The sequence below is a fragment of the Stegodyphus dumicola genome, chromosome 3 (assembly GCF_044657685.1).
Source record: "Stegodyphus dumicola isolate Sdum_Otavi_A_Nest chromosome 3, ASM4465768v1".
NCBI classification, from domain to species: domain Eukaryota; kingdom Metazoa; phylum Arthropoda; class Arachnida; order Araneae; family Eresidae; genus Stegodyphus; species Stegodyphus dumicola.
The window spans coordinates 121,294,478-121,311,470 of NC_140770.1; the positions used below are offsets into that span (position 1 = coordinate 121,294,478).

At 33.8% G+C, this 16,993-nt stretch overlaps 1 protein-coding gene across 1 annotated transcript in view; it reads left to right on the top strand.

Moving 5' to 3' along the window:
- LOC118181744 (small G protein signaling modulator 1-like) overlaps nt 1-16,993 on the top strand; it is a 226,869-nt gene that overhangs the window by 134,201 nt on the left and 75,675 nt on the right. The window contains exons 11-13 of the mRNA XM_085813251.1: nt 2,028-2,192; nt 2,356-2,499; nt 12,588-12,795. Of these exons, the coding sequence (XP_085669377.1) occupies nt 2,028-2,192; nt 2,356-2,499; nt 12,588-12,795 (517 nt within the window). The remainder of the gene's footprint in view (nt 1-2,027; nt 2,193-2,355; nt 2,500-12,587; nt 12,796-16,993) is intronic.

A 16,993-nucleotide genomic window follows, 5' to 3' on the forward strand; every position in this document is an offset into this window, starting at 1 on the left:
CTTGTCACAGAAATCTGTGTTCATTTATTGAACTCTTATTGGTGGGTGGGCTTGCTACATCCAGGTTTTTCTCTTTTCAATGAATGTGGGTACCAGAAACCAGTTGTTAGTCATAGTCTTGGTATGAATATTGATGATTAGGATTATTCAGTTATGGCAAAGCACACAAGGGCTATCTGCCTAAAGGGAGAGATGCCTTTATGGAGAACTTTCTAAGGGCAACTGGCTCATATATATTTGTTACACATGGAGAAAACTACGAAAATGCCCATGCAGCCAGCCCGTTTGCAGGATTCGAACCTCAGACCGAACTACCAGTGTTCACCATCTTTACTGCTCGGCCACTGGTGGGCCCGAATATTGATGAATTGGTATGAATGCAGTAGTTTGAAGATAAAAGTATGTAGTTTAGAGGATGCAACTGAAACTCAAAATAGCCTTTGCTTTCTGATCATAACAAATGTTGCTGGTGAACAGAAAAAATATCACCTTTTCTTATCTACAGATACATCCAGTCATCTGATAGCAAAACTAAGAATAGGAAGCATCTTCATTCTTTTAATTTACTAATTTAATCTACATCAAAACCTCAGTCTGTATCACTTTTAGGTATGGAAAACATGGGAAATGCAAGTGTAAGTGTAACAGCTCATAATAGTGTAAATTTTTCTAGCGATGTAATCTCAGAGACGGACTTACTTTGGGTGTCTAAGGAAGAAACTGTAGCTGAGTTAATTAGTCAAAATGTCTGCAAAACTAGAGGAATCAAAACTCCTAGAGAGTTTCAACTAGTTGATACAAAACATCTTAAGGAAACATCTAGAGTTCTCGCATTCAGTACTCCCAATCCTCCAAAGTGTATAAAAGCTGGATACCTGCACTATGAGGTAAGACTATATATTCGGGATCCCATGCACTGTTTACAGTGCCAAAGTTATGGACATTCAAAGGCTTTTTATTGAAGAAACCTCACATGTGCCTGTTGTGTTTTGGCAGGTTATGAAAGAAATAGCTGCTTGGCTATTCCCTGCTGAATAAACTGCATGGAAGGACTCCCTACTTGCTCCTGATCATGTCCCAAGTAGAAAAACAGAAAGATATTCAGCATCTTAAAAGAGATAAAGATTTTTTGGGAGTTGTGTTTCATAGGAAGTTGATCTTTATTCCACATATTTTATACTTGTGAGAACCATGCTTTAAAATACTGAATCTTTTGAAAGGTCTGTCAAATACCACTTGAAATGCAGAATGTTGCTCAGTGCTTTTTATTTTCAGAGCTCTTATTTGATCCAAATATGATCCAAATTAAATCCTATCTGCCAAGTTCTATGGATATGTTCTGGAACTTTAGAACATCTGTGCAGAGCCTATATGTTTGCTGCTTCAGATCATCACTTCATTTCAGCAAAGAATTAATTGACGAACTTACAATGATGGATCTCCTCAATACAATTATATTTGATACTCAATACTGACTTAAAAGATCAGATCTCTTCAAAATATATGAAAGAAAATTTCAGCAAAATGAATTTAAAAATGAAGTAAAATTTCATTTAATTAATAATAAAATGTTTTAAAACTAACATCAGCTAGAATGATGTTGATCAAAGAAAAACCCAAGTTGATTCTAAGGGAAAAAACCACAGAAAATCAGCATGTGGTCCTTCTTTTTCAAGGATGAAAATAATATTTTGTGCCAAATTAATATTAATTATGCTTTTGAAAAAATAGAAGAAATCTTATGCCAGTTTATTTCATAATACTTAGAGGTTTTCTGTAAAATGAATGTTAAACTAAGTTGAATTTTCCCTGATTTCAAATTTCAAATTAGTCAGAGTATTTTTTAGTTGTATTAAGCCATTATTTGTAATTTTTATTGCTGAATTTTCATAATTACATGAAAGGCTTCCTTATTTTTAGTCTTTTTTATTGACCCTTGTTTTTCTGATGTATGGATATATATATATATATATATATATATACACACACACACACCTAATATGTCTAATTTAGTATTTTCTAAACAGCTGATACAGGTGGCACAATAGTCTTAGTAGGACAAGATGGGGTTCAACAACCTCCAATACATTTTCCAAAAGGAGGGCATTTGTTAGCTTTTTTGTCGTGCTTAGAAAATGGCCTTCTTCCTCATGGACAAATGGATCCTCCATTATGGTCCCAGCGTGGAAGGGGTAAGCACTTTATTGCTAAATAAGTAAGGTATGCAAAGAAAAAATTTCTGGTTTTTGTTTAAATTTTTTCTATTTATTTTAATAAAATTATACATGGTATTTGTTGAAGATAAAGTATTGCTTGAGATCAAAAAATTATTTTATTATCTTATTTTATTTTAAGGAAAAGTATTTCCAAAACTGCGCAGGAAAGGGCGAGGTTCACTCAAAAAACATTGCAAAGAATCTGAGAGTAACTTGGAAGAGGATATTGGAGCTTCAGATTATGTATTCAGAATAATTGTCTCTCTGAAGCCAGATTCTATATGTTAGTACCCCTTTATTTGTGTATTATTAAAAATAATTTATTTTTAAATACTCTTGATATATTGGTGTTTATGTATTACTGCATTGATTGCAATGTTGGTTTGTTACCCTTTGACTTGTTATTTTCTGCCAGTTATTGTATATTTAATATAGTTTAGAGGATTTGCAATAAGCTTTTATGTTTGTTTCCCTTGTAAAACAAAACTGAACTATTGAAGAGGCCTTAAAGTACTGATCTACTAAACTGAAATATTTTTTATGTACACTGTGGAAAAAAAAAAGGGGACAGTTCTATATCTCCGTTCTACTGGGCCGATTGACAAAATTCAAATTGTGTTTTTCATGTCGTGAAAGCACGACTTAGGATATATATTAGGTTTATATATAGCATTATTCTAACATTTAAATCTATTTAAAATATAATTATGTAGTTGCTCATCTTCCTCCAGATATTGCATCACTAGTGTGGGATTTACTTATGAAACCAGATCGTATTGATCCATATACAAAGCTCAAAACTGAGTTAATAAATCATTCAGAAGAATCTTCTCAGCAAGAAATTCGCCAATTATTATCTGGAGAGAAATTAGGTTCTTGAAAACCTTCCGATTTGCTTAGAAATATGAAACGTCGAGCAGAATCTTTGTTCCTGATGACTTAATGTTAGAATTATTCCTTCAATGTTTGCCTTCGACTGTTCAGTCTATTTTGGCAGTGGTTTACAATTTAACTGTAGATAAAGTTGCAAAAATTGCTGACAGAATTTTAGAAGTAAATCAAACCCCAGGGACTTGTGCCGTTTCTCGCACACTCGAACAGGCTTTTGAGGATATAGAAAAATTAAACAAACGTATTGATCGCATTTCTCTTTCTCGTGGTCGCTCGACAAATCAGGGAGATCACAATAATGAAAGAAGCAATTAACAAAAATAACAATAATGAAAGAAGAAATTATTCTGTTTGCTGGTATCATAGACGTTTTGGGAAAAAGTGTAGAGAAGATAAATGTACAAAACCTTGTTCATGGCAGGGAAACGAAACCAGCAAAGAATAGAGGCGACTTATTCTTTGCCTGTTCATGTCGCCTGTTCGTTCGTGACCGTAGAACAAACCTTTCATTCTTGGTCGAAACCGGCTCTGACGTGTCCTTACTTCCAGCAAATAATTCTCAAAAATTGAATTCTCCTCAACAAACACTTTTTGCTGCTAATTCTTCCACTATTCATGTTTATGGTCAAAAAACACTTTCTTTGGATTTCAAATTAAGACGACAGTTTACATGGACTTTTCTTATAGCAAATGTTAGTACACACATTCTTGGAGCAGATTTTCTCCATTTCTTTGAATTGGTGCCGGATCTCAGAAACAAATGTCTCAAAGATTTAAAAATGCAGCTTAAAACCGTTGGCTGTGTGAAAAATGCAGGCTTTTGAGGATATAGAAAAATTAAACAAACGTATTGATCGCATTTCTCTTTCTCGTATTGATCGTATCTTTCTCGTATTGAAAACGTATTGATCGCATTTCTCTTTCTCGTGATCGCTCGCCAAATCGGGGAGATCACAATAATGAAAGAAGCAATTAACAAAAATAACAATAATGAAAGAAGAAATTATTCTGTTTGCTGGTATCATAGACGTTTTGGGAAAAAGTGTAGAGAAGATAAATGTACAAAACCTTGTTCATGGCAGGGAAAGGAAACCAGCAAAGAATAGAGGCGACTTATTCTTTGCCTGTTCATGTCGCCTGTTCGTTCGTGACCGTAGAACAAACCTTTCATTCTTGGTCGATACCGGCTCTGACGTGTCCTTACTTCCAGCAAATAATTCTCAAAAATTGAATTCTCCTCAACAAACACTTTTTGCTGCTAATTCTTCCACTATTCATGTTTATGGTCAAAAAACACTTTCTTTGGATTTCAAATTAAGACGACAGTTTACATGGACTTTTCTTATAGCAAATGTTAGTACACCCATTCTTGGAGCAAATTTTCTCCATTTCTTTGAATTGGTGCCGGATCTCAGAAACAAATGTCTCAAAGATTTAAAAATGCAGTTTAAAACCCTCGGCTGTGTGAAAAATGCAGGCTTTTGAGGATATAGAAAAATTAAACAAACGTATTGATCGCATTTCTCTTTCTCGTGTTCGCTCGCCAAATCGGAGAGATCACAATAATGAAAGAAGCAATTAACAAAAATAACAATAATGAAAGAAGAAATTATTCTGTTTGCTGGTATCATAGACGTTTTGGGAAAAAGTGTAGAGAAGATAAATGTACAAAACCTTGTTCATGGCAGGGAAAGGAAACCAGCAAAGAATAGAGGCGACTTATTCTTTGCCTGTTCATGTCGCCTGTTCGTTCGTGACCGTAGAACAAACCTTTCATTCTTGGTCGATACCGGCTCTGACGTGTCCTTACGTCCAGCAAATAATTCTCAAAAATTGAATTCTCCTCAACCAACACTTTTTGCTGCTAATTCTTCCACTATTCATGTTTATGGTCAAAAAACACTTTCTTTGGATTTCAAATTAAGACGACAGTTTACATGGACTTTTCTTACAGCAAATGTTAGTACACCCATTCTTGGAGCAGATTTTTTCCATTTCTTTGAATTGGTGCCGGATCTCAGAAACAAATGTCTCAAAGATTTAAAAATGCAGTTTAAAACCGTCGGCTGTGTGAAAAATGCAGGCATGTATTCAGTAAAAACTGTGTTTAGTGATACACCATATCACAAAATTTAAAAAGAATTTCCTTCAATTACTAAATTACCAGATCCTAACCAACCTGTTAAACACAACACCGTTCATTATATCATAACTAAAGGTCCACCTGTGGTTGCAAAACCTCATCAGTTAGCTCCAGATCGCTTTAAAATAGCAAAACAAGAATTTCAAACTATGATGCAATTGGGGCATGTGAGACCTTTGAGCAGCAATTCTGCATCCCCACTTCACATGGTTCCAAAAAAGGAAAGTCTGGAATGGAGACCTGTAGGAGATTATTGAGTATTGAACACTCAAACAATAAAAGACAAATACCCTATTCCATGCTTAGCCGATTTTACTGCTGCATTGCACGCTACTAAAATTTTTAGTCATGTCGACCTGATTAAGGCATGCCATCAAATACCAATTAACCCAGCCGACATCCACAAAACCGCCATATGCACACCATTTGGTTTATTCGAAAGTACCCGTGTGCAATTTGGCTTATGCAATGCATCTGCGACTTTTCAACGTTTTATAGATGAAGTCACACGGGATTTAGAAGGTGTTTAGGCTTTCGTCGATGACTTGCTCATAGCCTCTAAAGATTCTGAGGAACATTGCAGGCATATAAGAGCTTTATTTTCCAAACTTCAGGAATATGGACTTTGCATAAATGTTTCAAAATGTACCTTTGGTCAAACATCTATTGATTTCTTAGGTTTTCACCTTAGTGAAAACGGAATTGAACCTCTTCCTAACAAAGTCAAATGTATTTTAAATTTTCCTCAACCTACCACCATAATATGACTCTTACATAATTCTAATGATGTAACTGAAACTAAAACTGCCAATAATAATTTTACAGCAGTATTAATTATCCAATCAAATTGCATTGAGAAGCAAAACTAACTGAGTCTGTATTAAGATTTCATCCTAAACATAATGCACATGCTTGCCACTCTTCAATCAATCTCAACTGCTGTCTGCTGCTTCCTTCTTACTATGGAAGTTATCAGAAATGTAAACCTCTTGAAATAGGCACAAATAATGTACCACGTTGTTTGTGGCCACAACATGTTTACTGAATTAAAATGAAGATTTAATCTGCCACTTTACTATTCATTAGGGAGCAACCGAGCGGTAAAGTCGCTGAACACTGGTAGTTCGGTCCGAGGTTCGAATACTGCGGCTGGCTGCATGGGTGTTATCGTGGTTTTCCCCATGTGTAATACGTCTATACGAGCCAGTTTCCCTTAGAAAGTCTTCCATGAAGGCATTCCTTCCCTTAGGCAAATAGCCCTCAAGGCTTTGCCATAATTAAAAATCCTAAACTTAACCTATTCATTATGGGTTGGCATTCTATGTAGTCATATATATATGCATATATGGATCAGCTTACTGATGTATGGTCATAAATGTGAAAAGCCAAAATAAAGCTACAAATGATTTAAGAAGAAAATTTGTGGATGAATTTAATTTGTAAATGTACAAAGCACCCTAAATATATAATGTATATATATATGTTTTTTTTCTGATATGTATGTATATATATATATTTCCAAGTGGTAGAATTTTTGAGATGACCTGTCTGTATATACATATGTAATGCTTTTGAAGCATAGTTGTGATGGCCTAGTGGCAGACTGGAAAGACGAACAGATGACGCCGATGCAAAAATGAATTAGACAAATTCGCAATCTTTATTTCCACACATATAAAATTATCTCAATATATATTTATCCAATCATAATGAAATCCAATACATTTCTGTGATTGGATCATAATGAAATATGATAAATTTTCTATGTGTAATGGTTTTTAAAAAGAAATGATGTAGGCAGTTAAGCAAAGGTAAAGTGACACAGTGTTGACAGAGCAGCAGTTAGAGAAAGAAAGAATGATGTAATTAATTCGCCGGTGGTTTTCGCTGATGTAATTGTAGAGACAAGCTATGATTGGTTAATTTGAGGCTGTTATATAATCATAGAAAGATCTCGAATTTGGGAGAATGGAGATGAATTTAGGGGGAGAGCACCAAATCTAGAATCATTAATTTTGAGGTTGCCAATTATTTTAAAAGCAACTATCGTATTTTGTTATATCTTACATACACACATATATATATATATGGAGAGAGAGAGAGCGAGAAGGACTTAAAGATTCTGAAGTTAAAAGTAAATTGAAGTTAACGCAAGGTTATTCCTCAATAATATTAATATTAGCAATCGTTTATAAGATGTTTAACCCAATATCCAAACATATTAAAATAAGAATTCATAGTAATACAAACTCTTAAAAAAAATTAAAATGCAAAAGGGCAAAAAATACAAGGTAATTAAAATATAAAAATAAAAATTAATCTCCATTTACTGAAACTCCAAGTCAGAACTCATCAGGGTAAAACGAATTAAAGCTTCATAAAAGTTGAGTTCTAGGCACAAGGCTCTGCCTCGATTTAGACATGAAATATTTCGAAATTATTTCTTTTTTGCAAATGAAGAGTTCATAAAATATTACATCAAAAACAGCTTTTTCCTTTTTGAAATATAGTAGAACTCCAATTATCTGAATCAACTGGGATCGGATCATATTCAGATAATTGGATTTTTCCAAAGAAAGGGTCAATGTACACTTTAATTAATTACTGTACGTATTGTATGTTGAAAATGGGAGGGAAAAACTCTTTTTAAACAAAAGGAGGTTTTAATTAATTAACCCTCTGAGCAGAGCCATGCCTACATATTTTTTCAAGTGGTAAATGTGCACCCCTGTATACAATGCAAGATTATTTATTTAGCTATTTGTGTGTGGGGGGGGGGGGGGAATAAATAAATAATACTAAATGATGTTTGAAAACGTAACATTATACAAACACACGCAATATATATATATATATGTATAATTGCATATATACACATATAACCATACATATAAAACAACTTAACTGTATTTATATGTATTTTATGCTTATTAAAAGTAACTATTTCAAGTGAAAATACAAAAACTCTTACAGTAATATTTAATTACAACTTTGCATATTCCACAAAGTGAAACATATATAACGATTAACAATTTTGAAATGGAAAACATTAAAAATACGCTTTTTGAAAAATGGCAAATAATATTAAGTAGTATAAATAAAATATCTGCTCAAAAATTTATGGCATAAACTTTTCAAGCATATTTATAATTTAACTTTTCTTGCTTTTAAAGAAGGAAATTCATCAATAATTTGTTCAAAATCTATTTGATTACTTAACTCATGTTCTTTAGAGAGAATGGCCATGTTTGAAAGTTTTACTTGGCCTAGTGAAGATCTCATATAGTTCTTTGTTATTTTAAGTTTGCTAAAGCTTCTTTCGCCACTAATTACAATAACTGGCAATGTTAAAAAAAATTCTTAACGCTGCTTCCAAATTCGAATAGGACTGAACTAAATTATAATTGTGAATTATTTTTAAAAGTTCTAAGCTTAAGTCACAAGAAAGTTAATTAAAATTTATTGTTAAATGAAAATTACATAATGTTAAAATTGAAAAGATATAAAACAAAAAGTATGTAGCTGCTTTTGTGTTCCCAAGCAACATGAGTGTTATTTAGGCACAACATGAGTGTGAATACAAGCCAAAAACCTCCATTCATGCAGCTTGTTTATTGGAAAATTTTATACCAAAAAGAAAAAAAAAAAAGTCCAGTAACTAATAATATGGGGCACATTTCATTTTCAATCAATCTTGTTTATTCTTTGGATGCTTTACCAGAAGGCCTTTATGAAATTGCAAAACTCACCAGTTATGTCCTGGTCTATGTTCAGTTAGTGGACTTTGGCAAGTTTGTTATGACTAAGTAAAGAGCTTGAATCAAACTAATGAGAGACAGCAAAGAACAACAACAAATTTTAATGTTAGAAAATATTATATAGTGTGAAAGCTCATGTCTTTTGAGAATAAATTAATGATATTAGTTTTTCTTTTTTTAGTCTGGATTGTTTATAAAACAAAATTCTGTTAATATCCATTGATGTATTCTGAAAATGCTCAAAAATCCGCTTCCACCTGAATATGGGCATCTGGAAGCCCAAATTTGGAATTTTTTTTATTATCTATTTCATATTTTGTAAAATTTTAATGAATTTTTGATTAACAAACTTGAGGATTTAAAGGCGAGTAATGGCAGCACTCTACTGGGGGGGGGGTATATTTTTATCTTCAGCATGCGGAACTGTGTATCGAAAATTCTAAAGATATGCTCCTTTTAAAATTATTTTGCGATATTGCTGTTGAACTGAATTTTATGGTTTAAATGCGAAGAACATGATATTTAATAAATAAAGCAGGGTTGCCACGCTACCTGGAAAACCGGGAGAACCGGGAAAAGTCAGGGAATTCGAAAATTGACCAAAAAATTCAGGGAAAAGTCAGGGAATTTAAGTATTTTTGTCAAAATCTGGAAAAGTCAGGGAAGTTCATACAATAATCCCGCCAAAAAAAGCGATTTTTGCGCCGACGTCGGAAGAGATAACTTTTTTGGCGAATTGCCTATCACGTGAGTGTCTGCTGGCATAGAGCCAATTTTCGCAGCTCCAATTTGATTACCTTTTAGAAAGGCAAAGCAAGCAAGTTTCCCGCAACTTTTGGTTTCCAGTATTCTCGAGAATCGCATGTGCAGTGCATGAACTAAAGAAAGTACCTGTTCTCGTGTAAAACAAAATGGGTTTAATCTTAGTATACGGTACCATGGAGGTTACAATCAAAGAATATGTATTGTAAAGGAGGAAAACCTCTCTGCAACAGACGTGGCTCCGTTCCATCATAGAGGGAAACAGCTGTGCATGCGTGATATATCTGCCGCCAAAGCTGGAAACGGGGTCGAAGTTCGAAGGTCACGTTATCAAGAGTTCATTAAATGAATATCCTTTAAAATTTCTTTAACCACTTGCGCTAAAAAGACGTGCCACGCACGTCGAGATGTTTTTGTCTCAAACTGCGAGCGACGTGAACACCACGTCGATAAGCATTTATCGCAAAAATGGTGCACACGTCGCCTAACAACGAGATTGTTTATTTCTCGAGTTACATCTCTGGATTGCACTCGCAGATGCGGAGCGGCGTAAATGAGACACTTTACCACTTGCTATATTGTAGCGCACGGCACAAGAAAATATTTTTTGGCGCAAGTAAATTAATTCATAGGTTAGTAATTTTCAGGGGGGGGACTACGAAAATCCGTTTTTAAAATTATTGCGAAAAATCCAAGAAGAAACGTCCTATGATAAAACGTTTCTTCTTGGATTTTTCGCAATAATTTAAAAACGGATTTTCGTAGCTTTCTTTTTGTCAAAGAACGTTTCTTCTTAACACGTTTCTCAATTTCCGGTACACATCGCGGAGAGGGAAATTCTGGCCGCCAGGTTCCGTCGCCAAATCCCTTGGCAAATTTTCCCTCCGCATTCTAGCGGCGTAATAGCATTTTACTGGTATGGAAAATTTTCTTCTTTACATTAGAGATTCTTTGCATAGACGTTTTTTGGTTAAAATAATCTCCATGTATGGATTTGGCGACATGATGATGCGCAGTAAACGGGTCATTTTGGTCTTGGCGACAATTTTCAAAATCGTGCCAAAGCCTAACCGTATACTAGAATTTTACCGCAAAATCTTTTAAAACTTTTCTTTTTAATAAATACCTTGCCATTTTGCAGTAAAATAAAAAATAGTAATCTGTCATCTAGGCTAACCACGTAATATAACTATATTCGCTAAAATATCGTTGATTGTTGTAATTCAATTTTTAAGTAATTATCTTTATTTTTGTTATTCGTATAATTTAATGATGCTTCTTCCCTCTAAATTTATTAATTATTAGTAAATAATATTTCTAAATTTCAGGAAATTTTCTCTGGTATAATCTTGAAATTAATTCTAGCAGTATGATGACATACCATCACGAAATTTAATGCACATATTTTTTTCTTATGTATGCTGCGAACTAAATATAAAATACCTCAATTTATTAAAATAGATTTCTTTGTTTCGTTTAGCTGCAGAATGTTTGCAAAAAAAGCCTTATTTTATTCCAGATTGGGAAGATTCTAATCTCAATCTTCAATGGAGAAAACAACAACTATTTTAATTATATTTGTGTTTTCAAGTGTTAAGGTGCTTTTTAAGAACATACCTCACACAAATTAAATTTACCTAAAATCTAACCTAACTATTTAGCATTGCGTTGTGATTTATAAGGACCGGATTAGCCTCGTGTTGAACTGGTGATGATCATGAGTAATAATTAAATAAAACATACATTTGTTATCCAATGTATAGATCTTAAATTTTATTAAGTTTCTTAAGTGGAAAAGTAAACAAAATTATCAAACAAAGTATACCAAGAATAATTAAGAATAAATGTCCTCTGGGATTTATTGAATAATTAAGTGAATTTGCTACACAATACAAGTAATACCATAATTTACCTCTTAGCGTAGCCAACGTACATTACGCGGATAGACTGGAATTTTCTTGAAACGCACCTGGAAAACCTGGAAAAGTCAGGAATTTCATTCTCCTGTTTGAGTGGCAACCCTGATAAAGGTAACACACAAAACGTTAAAATAAGCCCTTTTGGTCATAATTTAAAATCTGAAACCTTTCAGATTTTATTTTTATTTTTTTGCACAGAGTACATGTATGTATGGGCAATTGAATAAACCGCTTGTAATGTACGTTTGCTTCAAAAAGGTAAGATATTGATTCTTTTAACAGTAAGATACTTGTTTTTAGATCGTTCAGTATTAGGTGAAATCAAGTAGAGTGAGGTTTAGGTATTTTGAAATGCTAAATATTTAAGTATTTTAGGTTCAGTTTGTTCATTTTCTATCCTGAAAACAAAGAATTGATATTCTCTTCACAATCATTAAACAGTATGCTTCATCTGTATAACACGTAAGTAACTGGATTCTTCTGTACCTTTGAATATTAGTAAAAAAAAATTCACCTGATGGTATATATATATATATGCATAGAAATTCACAGTAACACAAAATACCAACATTTAATGTTGGATACGTTGTATACTCTAATAAAAGATATCATTGTTAAAAATTTTATAACTGTAGTGATAGATTCCCAGGAGAAAAATGTCTAAAGATGTCCAAATTATTTTTAACTGAATTTAAATTTGGAAAAAATGTAACCATTGGTATTGGTTTCACTGAAGAATTTTCATTTTGAGGATAACTTGGAGTAGTCTGTCATTTACAAAGAATTATCTCAAGTTAAATTTTGCCTAAAATTAAAGTTGACATGCTTCTCTGTCATCCATTAATTGTAATCATATGAATTGCAATGTATATTTCCTAAAACTTTTTCTTTATTCTAGCTCAAGAAATGTTGGATCCAAAAATTACACATGATTCTATTTCATGGCAAACTAAAGATACTACCTGTGCTAGTGCCAAAAATTTAATTCATCATTCTTCTTCTTCTACAACATCTACTTCAAGTTCTCGATCACTAACAGAAGAAAATAGTATTGACATAGGAAAACAAATTTGTTCTGAATTTAAAGATCATGGGCCTCCTGCTGGGTAATGTTTATTTCAAATTAATCTCCAATGTATAAAGTGAGAATAATTTCATTGATATATGTGTGCAACAGAATTTCAGTGATATGCAACTGCTTAATTTATGAATGCTTGTAATCCATACTCATTTTTGGACATCAACAAACCTTTGGTTTTTTAAAAAATTCAGCATGCCAAATTTAAAGGCATTTTTTTCTCATATGTACATGCTAATAAACTTTTTACAAAAGTACACTGAATTTATGACATGTTAGTTGATGTTATGTTACGTAAGGCGTTACGTTCGAACAATGGCTAGCTCAGAAGGGATTCGTAAGTCATCTACCCGATGAATTAACAGCTATCTTGTCATAAATGGAGCACTTCATTTAAACTTAAGCAAAAAGATTTATTTACACATAAAGACAAGTTAAAAGAATGTAAAATATTTATCTAGCTACAATATCTATCTAGCCACATCATGCAAACATCGTGCTTAACTAACTAAACCGGAACTGTTCGTTTTCCTCTGGCGTCCCATGACGTCAGTCTCTATCTGGCTTTTGATTCGTTGGCTTAGTGATGCCATTCCCAACATCCTCCCCCCTTTGAGTTGCTGGATAGCTACTCAAAACATTCAAGTCTATCAAGTTCAGTCTAAGTGGCATCTTAACAGTTCTACCAGCTCGTGTCTTTATAGTCTTAGAACTGTCACATACATCGGAAACATTAGTGGGGTCCGGAGATCGGGGTGACCCAGAAATTTCTGAATGATGAGATTTAGTTTTGTATCGTCGACATTTAATACAGTCCTTCAGAACACTACGTATCGCTCTTCTTCCTCTTGTAATCGAGTACTTTTCACGCAATATGCTTAGTAATATCTGGGTTCCAGCATGACAGTTTTCTCGGTGAAAATATTCAATCAGTCTTTGGGTAAAGATACATTTATCAGGAAGAAGAATAGGTGAAATGAAGAAATTCTTATCTATGAGTTCAGTAATTCGAGTTTTAACTCTGATAATTCCGTTCACATCTTTGAAAACACACAAGTTCCGAATAGAGGTTTCACTAGGAAAAAATTGAGCTTGCACATTACGAATAAGCAGAATTTCAGCATTTTCAATCTCCTGCGTTAGAAGTTCTCCCCCCCGTCTAGTATCATGATGCGATCTTACATTACTGATAAATCTCAATATCCATGCAACCATTCTAACTATTGAATGGAAATTTGAGAATTTAATGGCATACCACGGGACTCTCTCTTCCAACAAATTAATATTACATAACCTAACCTTTCTCCTTTCAAATGTTATTTCGGGTGTCTCTGTTATCAATATTTCGGTGTCAGGCCAGTTGTCTCTTGCTTGCAACAACCATGCCGGGCCTTTCCACCAGCAGGATTCTAACAATTTCTTAGGGGAACACCCTCGCGAAATCAGATCAGCGGGATTCATTTTCCCTGGCACATGTCGCCATTCATTATTAGGAAACAGATTATTTATTTCCTTTACTCTGTTCGAGAAAAAAACTGTCCAATCACCACGTTCTTTTAACCAGTATAAAGCTACCCTAGAGTCGCTCCAAAATATTGTTTTAATCTCATGGGCATTTAAAGCCTGCTTCACTGAATATGCCAACCTGGCACCAATGCAGCAAGCCATTAACTCTAACCTAGGGATCGTTACTTTCTTCAAAGGTTCAACTCTGGTTTTTGATCTAACAAAGTAAATTTTTACCCCTTGAGAGGTTCTCGTTCTAAAAAAAATACAGGTGGCATATGCCTCTTTGCACGCATCTACGAAAACATGCATGTCAGTGGAATCATTTATTTCAACATAACGTGAGATTTCGATATCTCTTAATGCATCTATTTCTCTAAACCATCTTTTAAAAGACATTTGAATACTATCTGGTAAGGGAGTATCCCACTTTAGATTTAAATTCCACGTTTCCTGCAGTAAAAGCTTAGGTGGTAAGATTGCAGGACTCAGCAGACCTATTGGATCATATATTTTGTGAACTGTAGCTAAAATGATTCTCTTAGTAAAATTCTGATCCTCACTTACAAGATTAAAATTTAAATTACACTTAAGAGTGTCCTTATCAAGATCCCACAAAATTCCCAATACTTTCGTGACACCAGTACTATTAGAAACATACTTACATTTTACATTACTCTCCCAGTTTCTTAAGTTAAAGCAACCCCGTGACAAAATATCTTTTGCATTTACAATAAAATCTTCCTGCTCCTCAATATTTGCAACACCAGAAACACAATTATCTACGTAAAAAGAATGTTTCAGTTTTTGTGCTATAGCATCAAATTCAGATGGTACATTATCTAATAAATGTGTAATTGAGGCTGCTAATAAAAATGGACTCGACTTTAACCCAAATACTACTCTGCGATGTCGGTAAACAATCTGTTCACTCTCGGACGGATAAAAAAACCGCAAGAAATCTCTATGTTGAGGGGCTATACTTAGCATCAGAAATGCTTTCTCAATATCTGAAGATAATCCTATTGGATGAATTCGAAACCTATTAAGTATCTCTGGAATTATTTCTAGTAAGTTCGGATCCTTATACAAAAGGTCATTCAAAGAGCATTTACCACTTTCTCGGGCTGACGCGTCAAAGACAGGTCTGATTTTTGTAGTGGTACTGTCCTTAATTACTGGCCGATGAGGTAAAAAATGTCCCGTCTCAATATTATCAGTTACCTTTTCAATTATATTCAATTTCTCCCATTCCCGGAAAATCGTAGTATATTCTTCTAAAAATGCTTTATCTTGTGCTCGCTGGCACATCCTTTTATGCCGCTTCCAAGTTAAATCTTTATTTGTCGGCAAATCGGCCACATCAGATTCAAAAGGTAAACAAAGTTCATATCTACCGTCTGAAAGAATTTTCACATTATTTTTAAACTCTTCCAAAACTCTAGAATGTTCTAAATTCTTTCTATTATTTTCAGTGGGATCTGAAATACCTATGGATTCTAAAGACCATAAATCTTTTATCGAATAATTACTAACATACAACGAAATTGCATTCAAAACAGTATCATCATTGCTATTTCCAAATGACTCATGTTTCCCAGTTAACACATGTCCTAAACAAGTGTCAATCAAAAATAACCCTGACTCCAACCGAACAGATTTATTAGTAAATAAACTGCCCACAATATCTGCTCCCAAAAGCAGACCGATCTCACGATCAGAAGAACCCAAATCAGACAAACTGACGCCTCTATCTTTCAGTTCATTAAGAATTTTACTATCGTTCACTTTTGGCACTGTGCCACAAATTTTGCTCTCGGAAAGTGCTTCGATTTGAAAGGAGAAAGTTTCATCTAATGCCGAAATCAACAAATTATAAACATCGTGAATCCGTGTTCGCGTTTCTCTTCCACCGAATAACGAATGCTTCAATTTAATTTGCCTTAATGGTTTTAAATTTAAATTCTCTACTAATTTTTTACTGACAAACGAATGCTGAGAACCTGTATCCAGTAATGTGCGTACTTTAAGCTCAACATTCTTAAATTTAATTTTAACTATTAGAGTCATTAAATAAACATTTTCTATTTTACAGTTATTAGTTAATGTACTGGTTTCAGTTACGTCCCTTTTAGACTTTTCATTTGCGCCTTTTTCTTGGCGATTGGGACACATTAAAGAATGGTGATTTTTATTACAGTACATGCAAGAATTTTTTACTCGACATGTTTTAAAAGTGTGTCCAAATCTGAAACATCCAAAACAGGCCCCTTTTTTAATTAATATATTTTTCTTAGCTTCTAATGTCATATTTCTAGCAGAAAAACATTCTTTAGTTGGGTGCCGTTTTACATAAAAGAGACAGTTAAAATTACACTTACCTGGGCTCTCAGAATTTGATGTACTTACTAACGCAGCTGCGGTGGCGAAATCTAAATTTTTATTTAGTGTATCCTTTTTCTTAGAAATATGATTAGAACCAAACCCAGTGCGGGCTAACACAACCATCTCTTCTCCTTTCACTTCTTGTTTCAGAAAATTCATCAAATTTTCAAGGCATCGGTCATCAGGCTGAAGTGCTTCTTTTAAATTTCTGTTTCTCTCCCAAGCAATTAATACTTCTTCGGGCAGGCAGGATTCAACTAAAGGCGTTAAGAAATCACCATACTTCTCTTGCGTTCTTCCAAGACTTTCTAAAGCTCTAATCTTGGTTTCTAAAT